This window comes from Megalobrama amblycephala, linkage group LG18 (genome assembly GCF_018812025.1).
Source record: "Megalobrama amblycephala isolate DHTTF-2021 linkage group LG18, ASM1881202v1, whole genome shotgun sequence".
In the NCBI taxonomy this organism is placed as follows: domain Eukaryota; kingdom Metazoa; phylum Chordata; class Actinopteri; order Cypriniformes; family Xenocyprididae; genus Megalobrama; species Megalobrama amblycephala.
In genome coordinates, this window is record NC_063061.1 from 28,857,227 (window position 1) to 28,873,123 (window position 15,897).

Sequence of the window (15,897 nt, forward strand, 5' to 3'; positions counted from 1 at the left end):
AGCTTTATTATAATATTAGATGAAAAACTTGAACTAAACGAAAATATTAAAGGTTGACTTGCAACTACCTAAAATAAGTTGAAGTGTAATTGAAATAAAACTAAAACTGAAATAAAAAATTTAAAAATATTTAGAAATTGTTGGAAAAAACAAGATGAAAAAAATGACAAGATCACATAAAAAATTAAAATATGAAAATAAAAGTTAATTCAAAATATTAATAAAAACTATTATATAACTACTGTATACACATATATATACAGGTGCATCTCAATAAATTAGAATGTCATGGAAAAGTTCATTTATTTCAGTAATTCAACTCAAACAACTGCCACCTGTATGAATGACTTTAGACCTGTAGCCTTGACTTCTGTGATAATGAAGTGCTTTGAACTGCTTGTGAAATCATATATTAACAACTGCATTCCTGTCATTACGGATCCACTACAATTTGCATATAGATCAAATAGATCTGTGGATGATGCTGTATCATTGGTTTTACATTCTGCACTTCAACATCTAGAGGGTAGGGATACGTATGTCAGGATGCTGTTTGTTGATTATAGCAGTGCCTTCAATACTATCAGACCTTCTATTTTAATACCTAAGCTGTTAGACCTGGGCCTCTGTATTCCCATCTGCAGGTGGATACAGGATTTTCTAACAGGCCGTTCTCAGACAGTCAGAGTAGGCACTACATACTCAGCCCCAATAGTGTTAAATACCGGTGCACCTCAAGGTTGCTGTCTTAGTCCTTTATTATATAGTCTGTATACTTATGACTGTATTGCAAAATATCCCACAAATAGTATTGTGAAATTTGCAGACGATACTACAGTGGTAGGACTTATTGACAGCAATAATGAAACTGCCTATAGGGATGAGGTGAGTGAATTGATCATGTGGTGCCATAGAAATAATTTGTCCCTGAATGTGGGGAAAACTAAAGAGGTCATCATAGATTTTAGAAGAAATAAACCCACACATACACCTGTCTATATCAATAACTCTGCAGTTGAAATCGTTAATACTTTTAAGTTTTTAGGCATTTATATTTCAGACTATTTTTCATGGTCTTTCCACATTACCTGTGCCATTAAGAAGGCACACCAGAGGCTTTATTTCTTGAGGTGTCTTAAGAAATATGGTATGTCTCAAAATATTTTAATAAAATTCTATCGTTGCACAATTGAGAGTATACTGACAGGTAATATTACAGTGTGGTTTGGAAGGGCTACTTCAAGTGAACTGAATCTTCTGACAAAGGTGGTTAAAACTGCATCAAAAATTATTGGGGTTCCATTGGAATCACTACAGGATATTTATTGGAAACGCAGCATTGGGAAGGCACTGAGAATTATACAGGATGTTAGTCATTCGGCACATAGTCTCTTTTCCCAACTCCCATCAGGGAGACGTTGGCAGAGCATCCCAACACGTACGTCACGTTTAGGGACAGTTTTTATCCACAGGCTGTAAGGTTACTGAATTATAGCGTAAGTGGAAGGAGGGCTGAGGTTTGAGCGTATGTTTGAAATTAGTTTTATTTTATCCCATTTATTTTATATTATTTATTGACTGGTGCTGAGAGAGTGCTAAGGCACATTGTATTTCATTGCTGTGGTACTCTGTACGAATATGCATATGACAATAAAACTGAAACTTGAAACTTGAAACTTGAAACTTGAATTGTGGAACTCGTGTATTAAATAAATTCAATGCACACAGAAGTACTTTAAGTCTTTGGTTCTTTTAACTGTGATGATTTTGACTCACATTTAACAAAAACCCACCAATTCACTATCTCAATAAATTTGAATACTTCATAAGATCAATAAAAAAAAAAAAAAAGGGATATTTTAAACAGAAATGTCAGGCTTCTGAAAAGTATGTTCATTTCTATGCACTCAATACGTGGTTGGGCCTCCTTTTGCATGAATTACTGCATCAATGCGGCGTGGTATGGAGGCGATCAGCCTGTGGCACTGCTCAGGTGTAATGGAAGCCCAGGTTGCTTTGATGGCGGCCTTTAGCTCTTCTGCATTGTTGGGTCTGGTGTCTCTCACCAGACCCAACTGGTGTCTTCACTGGTGTCTACTCTATGGGGTTAAGGTCAGGCGAGTTTGCTGGCCAATCAAGCACAGTAACACCATGGTCATTGAACCAGCTTTTGGTACCTTTGGCAGTGTGGGCAGGTGCCAAATCCTGCTGGAAATGAAATCAGCATCTCCATAAAGCTTGTCAGCAGAAGGAAGCATGAAGTGCTCTAAAATTTCCTGCTATACGGCTGCGTTGACCTTGGACCTCAGAAAACACAATGGACCAACACCAGCAGATGGCATGGCACCCCAAACCATCACTGACTGTGGAAACTTCACACTGGACCTCAAGCAACATGGTTTCTGTGCCTCTCCACTCTTCCTCCAGACTCTGGGGCCTTGATTTCCGAATGAAATGCAAAATTTACTTTCATCTGAAAAGAGGACTTTGGACCACTGAGCAACAGTCCAGTTTTTCTTCTCCTTAGCCCAGGTAAGACGCTTCTGATGTTGTCTTTGGTTCAGAAGTGACTTAGTACATGGAATTTGACAGTTGTAGCCCATTTCCTGAAGACGTCTGTGTGTGGTGGCTCTTGATGCACTGACTCCAGCTTCAGTCCACTCCTAAGTTCTTAAATCGGCTTCGCCTGACAATCTTCTCAAGCCTGCTGTCATTCCTTTCACTTGTACACCTTTTCCTTCCAGTCAACTTTCCATGAATATGCTTTGTCACAGCACTCTGCGAATAGCCAGCTCTTTCAGCAATGACCCTGATGATCGTCTTCTGGACAACTGTCAAGTCAGCAGACTTCCCCATGACTGCTGTTGGGATTACTGACCTAAACCCAGTATTTATACCCTGAGAATGGTCATTTAAAAGAACTTGAAATTAAATATTCTAATAATTTGAGATACTGATTTTTTGATTTTGATGAGCAGCAAGCTGTAATCATCAAAATGAAAACAAAAAAGTCTGGAAATATTTTACTTTATGTCTAATAAAGTAGAATATATTTAAGTTTTACTTTTTGAATTAAATTACAGAATAATTCTAATTTATTGACATGCACCTGTATATATATATATATATATATATATATATATATTTTTTTTTTTTTTTTTTTTATTCACTGTAGTTCATTTATGTAAGTGTGACATATTATACCCAAAAATTCTTCATACAGTGGACTACCCGTAAAATTGATAAAAATGTGGAACCAAAAATTATTCAGACACTGTGACCCGACCATGTTTTGCTTAAGTGTTATCTGACATAATTAAGATAAATTTTTTTCTGACACAGAGATCTTGTCATATTTTATTACCATTTTTTAAACTATAGTGAATAAACTATATTAATGAATGAAATGTGCAAGGTGTCTGAATAAATTTAGGTTTGAATTTAAATATATAAATTCACCTACACTATTGGGTTGTACATTGGTCAGCTATTAGCTGTTTATCTCTTCCCACTAGTTCCTACATTCCTCAATACAAATCAGTAAGAGATAAACTATCTTTATTACAAGCACAAACCTCTGGTATATATTGATGATAGAGTATGAGAGTACAGAGTGCAAAGAATTTTGTATTTATTGAATTATTTGATTGTTCAAGTTTATTAATAGTAGCTATACAAATCAGTTTAAACTAAAACTATAAGATTTTTATTAAAGCTGAGACTTTGTATCACTACAACATACACATGCGTGAGGTTAAATTACAAGTGAATTATTAGTTTTACTGTAAGACATATATCAGTTCATATATATGATATATTGCAGGATTATGTTATCTGAAATTGAAACTGATGTAACATTTGAAAATAACTCGTGATACTGCTGTCAGTGTGTGTTTCCTGTCATGCACGAGTAATAGGGAGGGGCATATACTTCATATAAATAGACATTGCTGACAAACACTACAGTACAATCCAGACAAGCCCAATGACAACCATTCAAAGAGCCTGAATTAGCAAAACTGAGGGAGAATATTGCAGAAAAAGTGCAAGGAAATTAAACAGGAAGTCAGCATAATGGAGGACGGTATTCGAGGCCATATGGCACCCACTGTGGTCTCCATGTTAAAGATCAAGAATGAATGCATTCGAGTGGTCCTGGCAGAGACCCTCTGCACATTCATCATGATGGTAAGAGGTTTGTGAGAATTCATTTTGCTGCTTAATAGTTGCTCATTTCATTGCACAAAGACTTGAATAATCATGATGATGGCAAGCTTGGAAAACAGTTAATATAATTTTACTGTGGAGTATTTTACTGATGATTTCCTTCATTGTTTTATTCATTCATTCATTCATTCATGATGTCTTTGTACTTGTCATTGTAATGCTTTGGATCACATGCCCACAGATGCACGAGTGGTCAGTATAGTTTGATAGGAGACAGACCATGTGCTACATACTTTCTATTTTTAGAGAGATTGGCAAGACATACATTTTTCCATTATCAGGTGAAACTCAATGTGACCATGCCAAATGCAAAAACTTGGCCAATAAATGCTAACTGACCAGTCATTTAGTGAAACAAACCTACATTCAGTCCAGTGTTTTTTTTTTTTAGGATTATGTATATACTATTATAGTTTTATTCATATTTTGAATTAGCTTTTGTTTTTATATTTTCAGTTTTCATTTTAATTTTAGTTTAATTTTTTTGTCATTTTTTACATTTTAAATATTACTATTCAGCTATAATTTATTTGGTAACACTTTACAATAAGGTGTCATTTGTTAACATACGGAAATATTAACTAAACAAATGTTCATGTCAGTTCACAGTGCATTAACTAATGTTAACATATACAACTTTTGATCTTAAAAATGTATTTGATTAACAATAACTAAGATTAAAAAAAATGCTGTATAAGTACTGTTCATTGTTAGTTCATGTTAAAGGATTAGTTCACTTTTAAATAAACTTTTCCTGATAATTTACTCACCCCCATGTCATCCAAGATGTTCATGTCTTTCTTTCTTCAGTCGAAAAGAAATTAAAGTTTTTGATGAAAACATTCCAGGATTTTTCTCCATAGTAGACTTGAATGGGCACCAAATGATTGAAGGTCAAAATTAGTTTCAGTGCAGCTTCAAATTGTTCCACAAGATCCCAGATGAGAAATAAGGGCCTTATCTAGTGAAACCATCTCTCATTTTCTGAAAAAAATGGAAAATTATATAAGTTTTAACCTTAAATGCTCATCTTGAACTAGCTCTCTTCTTCTTCTTCTCTATTAGAATTCCGGCAGTGTAGACACTGCTAAGCGTAATACTGCCCTCCACAGGCCAAAGTTTGAAATTGTTATATACTATTGAACTAGCATATTGCATATAAAAATTAGTTCAAACTTTGACCTGTGGAGGGCAGTAATACACTTAGCAGTGTCTACACTGCCGGAATTCTAATAGAGAAGAAGAAGAAGAGAGCTAGTTCAAGATCAGCATTTAAGGTTAAAACTTACATAATTTTCTTATAATTTTTTTCAGAAAATGAGTGATAGTTTCACTAGATAAGACCCTTATTTCTCATCTGGGATCATTTTGAACAATTTGAAGCTGCACTGAAACTAATTTTGACCTTCAATCGTTTGGTGTCCATTCAAGTCTACTATAAGGAGAAAAATCCTGGAATGTTTTCATCAAAAACTTTAATTTCTTTTCGACTGAAGAAAGAAAGACATGAACATCTTGGATGACATGGGGGTGAGTAAATTATCAGGAAAAGTTTATTTAAAAGTGAACTAATCCTTTAACTAATGTAGTTAACTAATGAAACCTTATTGTAAAGTGTATATGTTTATTTTTATTTTGGTTTAAGTTTAGGTTCAGTATTTTCATTTAGTCATTTCAGTGCTTTAACTTAAACTTATTTCAAATAGTTTCCAAGGCAACATTTCTTATTTTTTGTGTAGTTTATGGTATTGTTCACGCATTGAAAACAAATGGGAAGCGAATTTCATCTAGTGGAAACATTTGGTACTGCGCCCAAACAAAATCTTACTGAAAGCTCATTTTTTTAGATATCAAGCTCAAATTTGAAGCACACTCCAAATAACTAGATTTATGGCTTTGATATTCTTACAGTTTTGCAGTAAAACAAGTTTTGGAAAATGAAACATATTTCATATAAAATTGAAAAATAGTATTTTGTGCATTTTTCATAATAAAAAACTTCTATAACTTTATTTATTTATTTTTTTTACTTTTGTTTCACTTCAGCAATAATCTGCCAAGTGTCATCTTTAAAAAGATACCAAACTTAAGTTTGTGCTCCAAAGAATTCAAGTTTATGACAGTTTAATTTGGAAATTTCATTTTCAGGTCTCTATGTTAAAAAATGGGTAAACAGATAGGATAATAACTATTCCATAAATATAATTTAGTACCATAAAATCCCCTAAAAATACAAAATATTAAATAAAAAACATTATCAAACTAAAATATAGTACATTTACTTAATTGAAAGAAAAACAAATCAGTCATTTTCGACTGCCATGCGAACAGCACCAGAGAGTTAATAGTTTTACTTCCATTTTTAGTGAACAATAATAACTCTGTTTCTGTCTCATCGCAGTCACTAAGTACATCTAAAATCAACATTTTATGTCCATTTAATTTTTTATCTGATAAGTAGCCATGAAATAAGCCTTGAATCAGGGTTTATTTTCCTATTATGTCCTGCTGCACATCATCCATGATTAGCCTGTTTAGTTTCTCTGACAGACTGTTTTTGAATTCCAGGTTTTCGGCCTTGGCTGTGTTGCACAAGTGGTCACAGGAAATGGCTTTTTTGGAGAGTACCTCAGCATAAATATAGGCTTTGGGTTAAGTGTGGCTATGGGTGTGCACGTTGGTGGAAAAGTGTCAGGTGAGACCCTCTTGACCCCAAAAACCAAGTCAGAGCTCTCCTAAATTCCTTAATGACAATCAATAATGCAATATGTTTTACTCTATCACATAGGAGCTCATATGAATGCAGCTGTTTCATTCACAATGTGCGTGTTTGGCCGTTTGCGCTGGAAGATGCTGCCACTATATGTTTTCGCCCAGTTTCTGGGTTCCTTCCTTGCTGCTGGGACCATTTTTACACTTTATTATGGTGAGCAAATACTCATCTTCTTCTTCAGGAGTTATTTTTGTTCTTAGTGTTGGAGTAGGTCATATAAACTGCCACAAGGTTTCTTTGCTCACATCTGTACTGTGCTTTATAGATGCTATACATCATTACTGTGGGGGCAATTTCACTGTGTCTGGCCCCAAAGCAACAGCTGGGATCTTTGCCACATATCCAGCACCTTACATCTCAATCTACACTGGATTCTTCGACCAGGTATTTCAAATTGAACAATGTGCAAAAAAATTGCTCGACTGTATCTATTAAGCACTTTTAGAGGAAGATATTTTAATATCTCTGAATCAGGTTGTGGGCACCGCCATGCTGTTGTTGTGTCTGATGGCTCTGTCGGACCAGAGAAACCAGCCGGTTGTGGCTGGAGGTGAGCCTGTGGGTGTGGGGCTCGTGGTGCTGATCATTGGTGTCTCTCTGGGGAGCAACAGCGGCTATGCCATCAATCCCACACGAGACCTGGGGCCAAGAGTCTTCACACTGATGGCAGGCTGGGGCATGGAGGTTTTCAGGTAAATAAATATAATCTAAAATCAAGCTATAAAACACTCTTTAATATTTGTTTGGATCAGAGTTACTGATTTGTAACATTTCCCACATTTTCAGCCACGATAACCCTGTGTGGTCTGAATTCTTCACGTCCATGACTTAAAACCATCCATTATGTTTTTGATTTTGCTCAAGTTAGTCACAATTATCTACAGAGCCCCTAAAGGGACATGGTGAAAAAATATTTAAATGCTTTTGAGTTCACTCGCAAAAGTTTTGTGTTCCCCGAGAAACTTTGCATTCGCTTGCAAATCCTTTGTGTTCCCTCGCAAAAAAATGCACAGTTTCTCAGGGGAAAGCAAACATTTTGCGAAAGTTTCTAGAGAGAATGCAAAAGCACTGACATATAACTTTTCCTTCCATCTCATGTTTTTTTTTCCATCCCCATGTCCCTTTAGGGGCTCTGTAATTATCATATCAGATCTGTAACTGGAAAATACTTTGAGTTGTATGCCTGACCTGAACTTAGTGCATGGTTTACCATCACTGTAAAATTATTTTGTAAAGTTATTTTATATAGGTACTTTATTTAATATTAATAATAATAATAATAATAATAATGTATTGTTTACATGAATGTTTATTAAAATATTTAGTTATTCAAATAATGTAGACATAATATATATTATATTATTATTTAATCACATAATGATTAATGCTTGAAACATCCATTGTGATTTTGCTAAAATGTTGACAGGAAACGTCACAATTATCAGCTCAGGGGCCGTATTCACAAAACATCTTAAGGCTAAAAGTAGCTCCTAAATTGCCGATTTAGGAGAAACTCTTAAAAATAATGGGTGTGTCAGTCCTAATTTTAGGACTCCTAAATTTTTGCTCTAAGAGTATTTCACAAAGCATTTTAGCGCTAAAACTAGCTCCTAAATCTGTGAAACGTTAGGAGTAGTCAAGAGGACTCCTAAGTCACTAAGACCAAATCACAAACAGTCCTAATCCACCCAAAGACACTGAACACCATTGAGACAATAGCGATATTGCCTTAGGTGCTGAACCTTTTCTTCATAAATGCAATAAAATGCAATGCAATAAAAAAGATTTGATTTATAGATTTGAATCTATGATGAGACGCCAAAAATTAATCTTTAACAAATAAATAAATATTGTCCGATTACCTGTGGCAGTGGTTTTCATGGGTTCACACTTACAAATAATTTAATAGAGTAAAAAAAAAAAAAAAAAAAAAAAAAAAAAAAAATAATATATATATATATATATATATATATATATATATATATTTATTTGAATAGGGCAACATTTGTATTTTAAAACCTTTATTTTAATATGGAAACATGACACCTCATTCTACAATATTTCTATGATTAAATCACTGACTCCTCCCCCATCAGCCAATCACTGTGTGTATAGTCCATAGCAACGAGGTCAGCCCCGCCCTTACTCTTAGCTTAAGACTTCAGTCTATTCCTTAGTAAAAGTTTGTCTCAGCAGCTTTGTGAATAGGTTTTAAGAGAAAACTCTTAGCTAAGAACTTTTACTGCTATTTAGGAGAACTCTTAGTGGTAAGATAAAATGTTTTGTGAATACAGCCCCAGATCTGTAACAAGAAAATAACAAACAAAAAAACTAATTATATTTTAACTGGTATGCCTGAATTTGGTGCATGATATACTATCACTGTAAAAATGTAAAACTATGTAAAATTATTTTATTTAAGAACTTGATTTAATTATACAAAATAATAAATATTTTAAAATAATTCAATTAAATAAAATACATGAAAATAAAAAAATAATATATTATTATAATATTATAATTATTTATTAAAAACAATAAATAACAATGCAAAAAATATTAAATTTTTATTTATTATTTAATCTGGAAGTGTAAATTACACTAACAATACAGTTTAATTTGATTAAATGTAATGACTCAATGCATTTCCAGGGCAGGCAATGGATGGTGGTGGGTACCCTTGGTGGCCCCCTTTATTGGTGGAGTGACTGGGGCTTTAATCTACAAAGCATTTGTAGAGCTACATCACCCTGATCTTAAGAGCACTAAGACACAGTCTACAGAAGATCCTGAATGTGTTTCTCTGGAAAAGAACAAGAATGGCACTACAGAGATATCTGTGTGAGACCTGCTCAAGTTAAGGACCAAGAATGGTTCAGGGACCAATTAAGGAAAGTTCCCTTTCCATTGAGGCCAGCTGGAATGTTTCCAGGAACAATAAGAGACATGGATGCCTGTCGAAAAGCTTATGGGGTGAATTTCTCCGGCCAACTTTCTCAGCCCATGGTGTACTACTACCAAAATAATCTATTGAACAATCTCAGGAATCCATGTCCATGTTTGATCTTTAATAAATATTTTGCACACACATTCACAGACTTATGGGCATCAATAGAAGAAATTAAGCTGCTTAAGTCAGGATGAATACCAACAGTCAACACGCCTGTATGAGAACAGTCAACAGGCATTTGTTGGAACAACGGGGTCATCGTTTAGTCACACTGTGTCTCCCCGAGGCCCCCTGTCCTTTAGCTGTACTGCCGCTGCCTGCTGGGACCTGTGCTGGCTGTTTCTTCTTGGGAGTGGGTGGCTTGGCCTTGCCCCGGAATGCCTTGGCTGGGTCCAGCTTATTCAGTAAAGGTTCACTGGATGTATCAAGATGGGGATCACCATAGAACGTCAGGGGTTGGTAGAGAGCGGCCCATTGCTGTATCAAGAAAGCAATTGAGAACTTAAAGTTGCTTTGTAGCAGTTGATTACATAATGAAACTGTGAACACACACTATCGTTCAAAAGTTTGGACTTAGTAAGATTTTTTTTTCAAAGAAATATTGTGCTGACAAAATATTAAGCAGCACAACTGTTTTCAACATTGATAATAATAAGAAATGTTTTTGAGCAGCAAATCAGCATATTAGAATGATTTCTGAAGGATCATGTGACACTGAAGACTGGAGTAATGATGCTGAAAATTCAGATTTTCCATCACAGGAATAAATTACATTTTTATATTATTTTAAATTGTAACAAAATTTCACAATTTTACTGTTTTAATGTCAATTTGATCCAAAAATTAAAATGAAAAAAATCTTACCAAACCTATTGCAAAGAGGCCTTCAAATGTATTTAAAACAGGCCATTTAAAGTCAATAAAGTGTTAAAATGATTGTTACTTTATACTTGTTTGTGTATATATTAAATAAAATATATAATATAATAAAGGATATTAAGTATTTTAACAGAAAAAAAATAAAAATACATACAGTTGTGGCCAGAATTATTAGCCCCCTTCATAAATATGATCAAAGATGACTCTAAAAATAAATCTGCATTGTTTATCCTTTTGATCTTTAATTTATAAAATTTACATGTTGCCCACAATTAATAACACCCCTAGAATTTTTTATGAGTAAAATATCTCTGAAGTATATTCCCATTCATATTTAAATTTTTTTTAGCTCACCAGCCATGACTTCCTGTTCCACAGGAGTATAAACATGAGGAAACACAAAGGCCAAATTCCCTTAATCATTCATCACAATGAGAAAAAACAAAGAATATAGTTGTGATGTGCAGCAAAAGATTGTTAAGCTTCACAAAATAGAAAGTGGCTGTAAGAAAATAGCTAAAGCATTGAAAATCCCCATTTCCACTATCAGGGCAATAATTGAGAAGTTCCAATCAACTAAAGATATTACATATCTGACTGAAAGAGGACGTGTGTCTAAATCATCCTAATGCGCAGTGAGGAGGAATGTTTAAGTGGCCAAAGACTCTCCAAGGATCACGGCTGGAGAATTGCAGAGATTAGTTGAGTCTTGAATCTCAGAAAGCCTAAAAAAAATTATCAAAAGCACCTACATCCCCACAAGTTGTTCGGGAGGGTTTCAAGAAACTCCATCTCCAGCATATTCAGTTGTCAGTCAAGACTGGAACTTCAAACGGGACGAGCTTCTATGGTCAGATGAAACTACAACAAGAGCTTCTTGGCAGCAAACTCACCAGATGGTTTTGGTGCACACATGGATAAAAAGTACCCCATGCCCACGGTTAAATATACTGCTGGATCTTTAATGTTGTGGGCCTATTTTTCTGCTGGAGGTCCTGGACATCTTGTTCAGATATATCGTATCATGGATTCTATCAAATACCAACAGATAAAAAATCAAAACCTGACAACTTCTGTTAGAAATCTTATAATGGGCCGTGGTTGGATCATCCGTCGGGACAATGATCCAAAACAAACATCAAAACCAGCACAAAAATGGGTCACTGAGCACAAAATGAAGCTTCTGTCATGGCCGTCCCAGTCCCCTGACCTGAACCCTAAAGAGAATGAGTGAAGTGAACTGAAGAGAAGAAGCACTAACATGGAGCTGGAATATGAAGGATCTGGAGAGATTCTGTATGGAGGAATGGTCTCTGATCTCTTCTTGGGTGTTCTCCAAACTCATCAGGCATTATAGAAGAAGACTCAGAGCTGTTCTCTTGGCAAAAGGAGGTTGCAAAAAGTATTGAATAAAAGGGTGCTGATAATTGTGGGCAACGTGTTTTGGAGAAAAACATTTATTTCATAATGTTATTTCCCCCCCCACTTTCAATTCTTTTCCTTCAATGAAAGGTTGGATTTTTGCTCATTTTATAAATTAAAGATCAAAAGGATAAACAATGCAGATTTATTTTCTTAAGTCATCTTTGATCATATTTATGAAGGGGGCTAATAATTCTGGCCACAACTGTATGTGACCCTGGACCACAAAATTAGTCATAAATAAGCTTTCCATTGATGTATGGTTTGTTAGGATAGGAGTCGGACAATATTTGGCCGAGATACAACTATTTGAAATTTGGAATCTGACGGTGCAAAAAAATCTAAATATTGAGAAAATCACCTTTAAAGTTGTCCAAATGAAGTCCTTAGCAATACATATCTTCTCACAAAAAATAAATGTTTGATATATTTACGGTAGGATATTTATAAAATATCTTCATGGAACATCTTTACTTAATATCCCAAAGATTTTTGGCATAAAAGAAAAATCGATAATTTTGACCCATACAATGTATTGTTGGCTATTGCTACAAATATACCTGTGCGACTTGTGACTGGTTTTGTGGTCCAGGGTCACATATATCTGCTTTAATTTAATTTGTTTTGGATGTGAAAAAAAAAAAAAAATCTAAAATTTTATATCCATACATACTGTATCTGCCATAAAATATAAATGTGTAAAAACATATATAAAAATATAAATGTTTTAAAAATATTTTGTGTAGACTTTAGTAAAAAAAAAACACATAATTTTACAATAATTTAAATATTCTTAATGTGATAGAACTGAATAGATAATCCTGACCTTAGCTTGTGGGCTGGGGCCATACGGAGTGAAATTATACTGCCACTCCGGAAGCCCCAAATGAGTGATCATAAGTCGATAGTAGGCAGTAAAGGAGGGGGTGAGATAGTGCCAGAAAAGTGATCGGTCCAAGAACCACACCTCACACTGCTGGGCCATTACACCTACACAGAACGGGCCAGCAGACACAGGGCCAGATGGTAGATTAAAATGATATAAACTTTTTTGCATGCTATCTCTTTATATCCTTCAGGATTAAGTGTGGGATGCATAATCACCTGGAATGCAGCTCTTGTAAACAAGGCAAACTTTGCCATTACTATTGCAAGGATCCAGCTCAAATATGCGACTACGAGAATCAAAATGAGGTTGTTCAGGGCCATCGGATTCTAAAAAAGAGAAATGACTCTCAAATACATCTGGATATATAGTTCATGCAAATTTGCATTCAATGAAATTATGCTAAAAATGCCTAAAGATGAAAGAAAATCTCACCTTCTAAGTCATCATCGAAGTCAAGATCAGCTAAGGTAGGTGCATTGGGGAGGGAATATACATTTGACTGAATCAGGGGGCGTAGCAGAGCAACACTGTTTATCACCATACATCCCACTTGAACCACTTCATCTGTAAAACACAAAAGATATATACTTATTAGTTCTTTTCGAAAAAAAGCGTAACCATAATATGGAATCCAGAGGCGGCATTTGCAATTTGGAGGCACCCATCGCCCTGCCCCCCAGAGGAAAAAAAAAGAAAAAGGCAAAAACATTGTATTGTACGGAGCTCCACACATGACATGCAAAAAAAAAAAATTTAATCGTGCACAAGATTTACTATTTCGTTCCCTTGATTTACAAAATTGTGCACACGATTTACTAATTCGTTCCCTCGATTTACTAAATCGTGCACATGATTTACTAAAACGTGCGCACGATTTACTATTTCATTTTCTTGATTTATAATCATGCGCATGATTTATAAATCAAGGGAACAAAATAGTAAATCATGCACACGATTTAACCTGCTATTTTTTTCCTGCATGTCATGTTCGGGGCTCTGTAGTATTGAATTTGACTACAATTACTTTATCTCTGTTATATTTACAATGTTATCTCATATTTCGCTCTTAATAGTCTATTTATAAATGCTTTATATCTCTTTACCCAGAACAATAACAGCATTCAATCTTCATCCCTCAGTCCCTCAGCTAAAATGAAATGATACTAAAACCACCAGTAGGTGGCAGCAAATCAGTGTCTTAACGAGTTAGTCATTGAATCATTCAGTTAACCGATTTGTTCAAAAACGTGGATTCATTCAGTAACGAAACTGAAACAGTGTTGCATGGAGACAACGGCTCTGCTGTTTGGAAATATTTTCACTGGCAAAATAGAAAAAAAAAAAGGAATATACTGACAATATTGTGTCTATAATGTAAGCCACCTAATAGCCTTTTAACTTATTGTTTATTGAATTGTTGTATAAAATCAATATCACATTTGCAAATGTGCTGATATTCATGAAAAAAAACACTTTTGCCTGTGTGATATTGCTTATATAATTATTAAAAGAACTCATACAGAGACTTTTTTTGCACTATATCTTGGTTTTTGGAAGTATTTTTGTTAATTTTGGCCCCATGCCACTGTTAATATATGATCATGTTGTGTGTGCGCTGCGTGATGGCAGAGCGCAAGTGGATGCCCCTTCTGTTGCGAGGTCCATTTCAAGTGAAATGGGTGAAATATAGCAAACACCACTACTGATGGAATCAAAAAAATTATGTGCATGTATAATGATGTGGTCAAATAAGTAAAACACTGATCAGATCTGAAAAAGCAGGGCTAATAGGGCTAAATTTAAGGCATCATTATAGTGGCATCATTAAGAGATCAGTGCATGTTTCATGGTGCTCACTTTCCAGCTTGGAGTTCCAGGCAAGCATAAAGCCATCTGTTGTGAGATAGAAATCTCTGAGATCTTCTGGCAAAGCACAGTTGTTTTTCTGGAGAACACACAGGAAAAGAACACACCTAATATAAACATACCCACATCGAAGTTCTGCTTTGAGAATAATCTTTGTTATATTTGAAATACCATACCTGCTCCCATGAGAGAAGCCATCTCTTTTCTGCAGGGGCTTTCTCTGCAAATCGTACATCCAGCACACCAGGGAGGTTTTCTGTCAAGCAGAAAATATGAGAATGAATAATGTACATACATGCATATGTAATAATAACAATTAAAAAAATCATTAAATAAGAAATGAATCCCTGTTTAGGGATTGATAATTGACTTGGTTTGCATTAGTGCTTAGCAATCCTGATGGAAAACACACACACACACACACACACACACACACACACACACACACACACACACACACAACAAAACAAACATATTAAATCACCCTAAGCTGCTTTGCTGGTCTTAGCAGGTTTAAGATGGTCTCCCAGTCTGGCCAAGCTGGTCGTCAGCTGGCCTCCCAGCCTAATCACCTAAAAGGAACCCAAAACCAGACCAGCCCAGGAGAACAGCCTAGCTACGATATTTTCCTCAGCAGGATATGAAGCCTATTGTAGGATGCGGTCTATAATTATTTACATTAAACATCGTCCACTCACCCAAAACCCGAGTTATACCGAGGGTGAGTCTATCTACAAACCCCTTGTACGTCTTGTCATCTTTCACCTCCTCCATTCCAAAATAACACAACAAGCATCTATATACTTCTATGCCATTTATTCTTTTGCTGCAGTCACGCAGACTGATGCTGAGGTTACCAAGCACGCATAACCAAAACATTGCAGTTCTGCA

The 15,897-nt window shown here is 35.1% G+C and overlaps 2 protein-coding genes across 3 annotated transcripts; one reads left to right on the forward strand and one right to left on the reverse strand.

Moving 5' to 3' along the window:
* Window positions 1-3,937: 3,937 nt before the first annotated feature.
* On the forward strand, window positions 3,938-9,907 carry aqp7 (aquaporin 7). 2 transcript variants are annotated; one of them, XM_048167634.1, is made up of 6 exons: window positions 3,943-4,188; window positions 6,796-6,922; window positions 7,016-7,153; window positions 7,266-7,384; window positions 7,475-7,692; window positions 9,653-9,907. In XM_048167634.1, exons 1-6 carry the CDS (start codon window positions 4,075-4,077, stop codon window positions 9,843-9,845), a joined length of 909 nt encoding a protein of 302 aa, XP_048023591.1. In that variant the 5' UTR covers window positions 3,943-4,074; the 3' UTR covers window positions 9,846-9,907. The 2 variants fall into 2 exon arrangements, with proteins under 2 accessions (XP_048023592.1, XP_048023591.1); XM_048167635.1 differs by lacking the exon at window positions 9,653-9,907 and having other exon boundaries at window positions 3,938-4,188; window positions 7,475-7,696.
* A 140-nt stretch (window positions 9,908-10,047) lies between these two features.
* On the reverse strand, window positions 10,048-15,863 carry tpgs2 (tubulin polyglutamylase complex subunit 2). The gene is made up of 7 exons (XM_048167637.1): window positions 15,705-15,863; window positions 15,183-15,262; window positions 14,998-15,085; window positions 13,573-13,704; window positions 13,356-13,466; window positions 13,078-13,241; window positions 10,048-10,427 (listed from the first exon to the last, which is right to left on the reverse strand). Exons 1-7 carry the CDS (start codon window positions 15,778-15,780, stop codon window positions 10,206-10,208), a joined length of 873 nt encoding a protein of 290 aa, XP_048023594.1. The 5' UTR covers window positions 15,781-15,863; the 3' UTR covers window positions 10,048-10,205.
* Window positions 15,864-15,897: the final 34 nt, after the last annotated feature.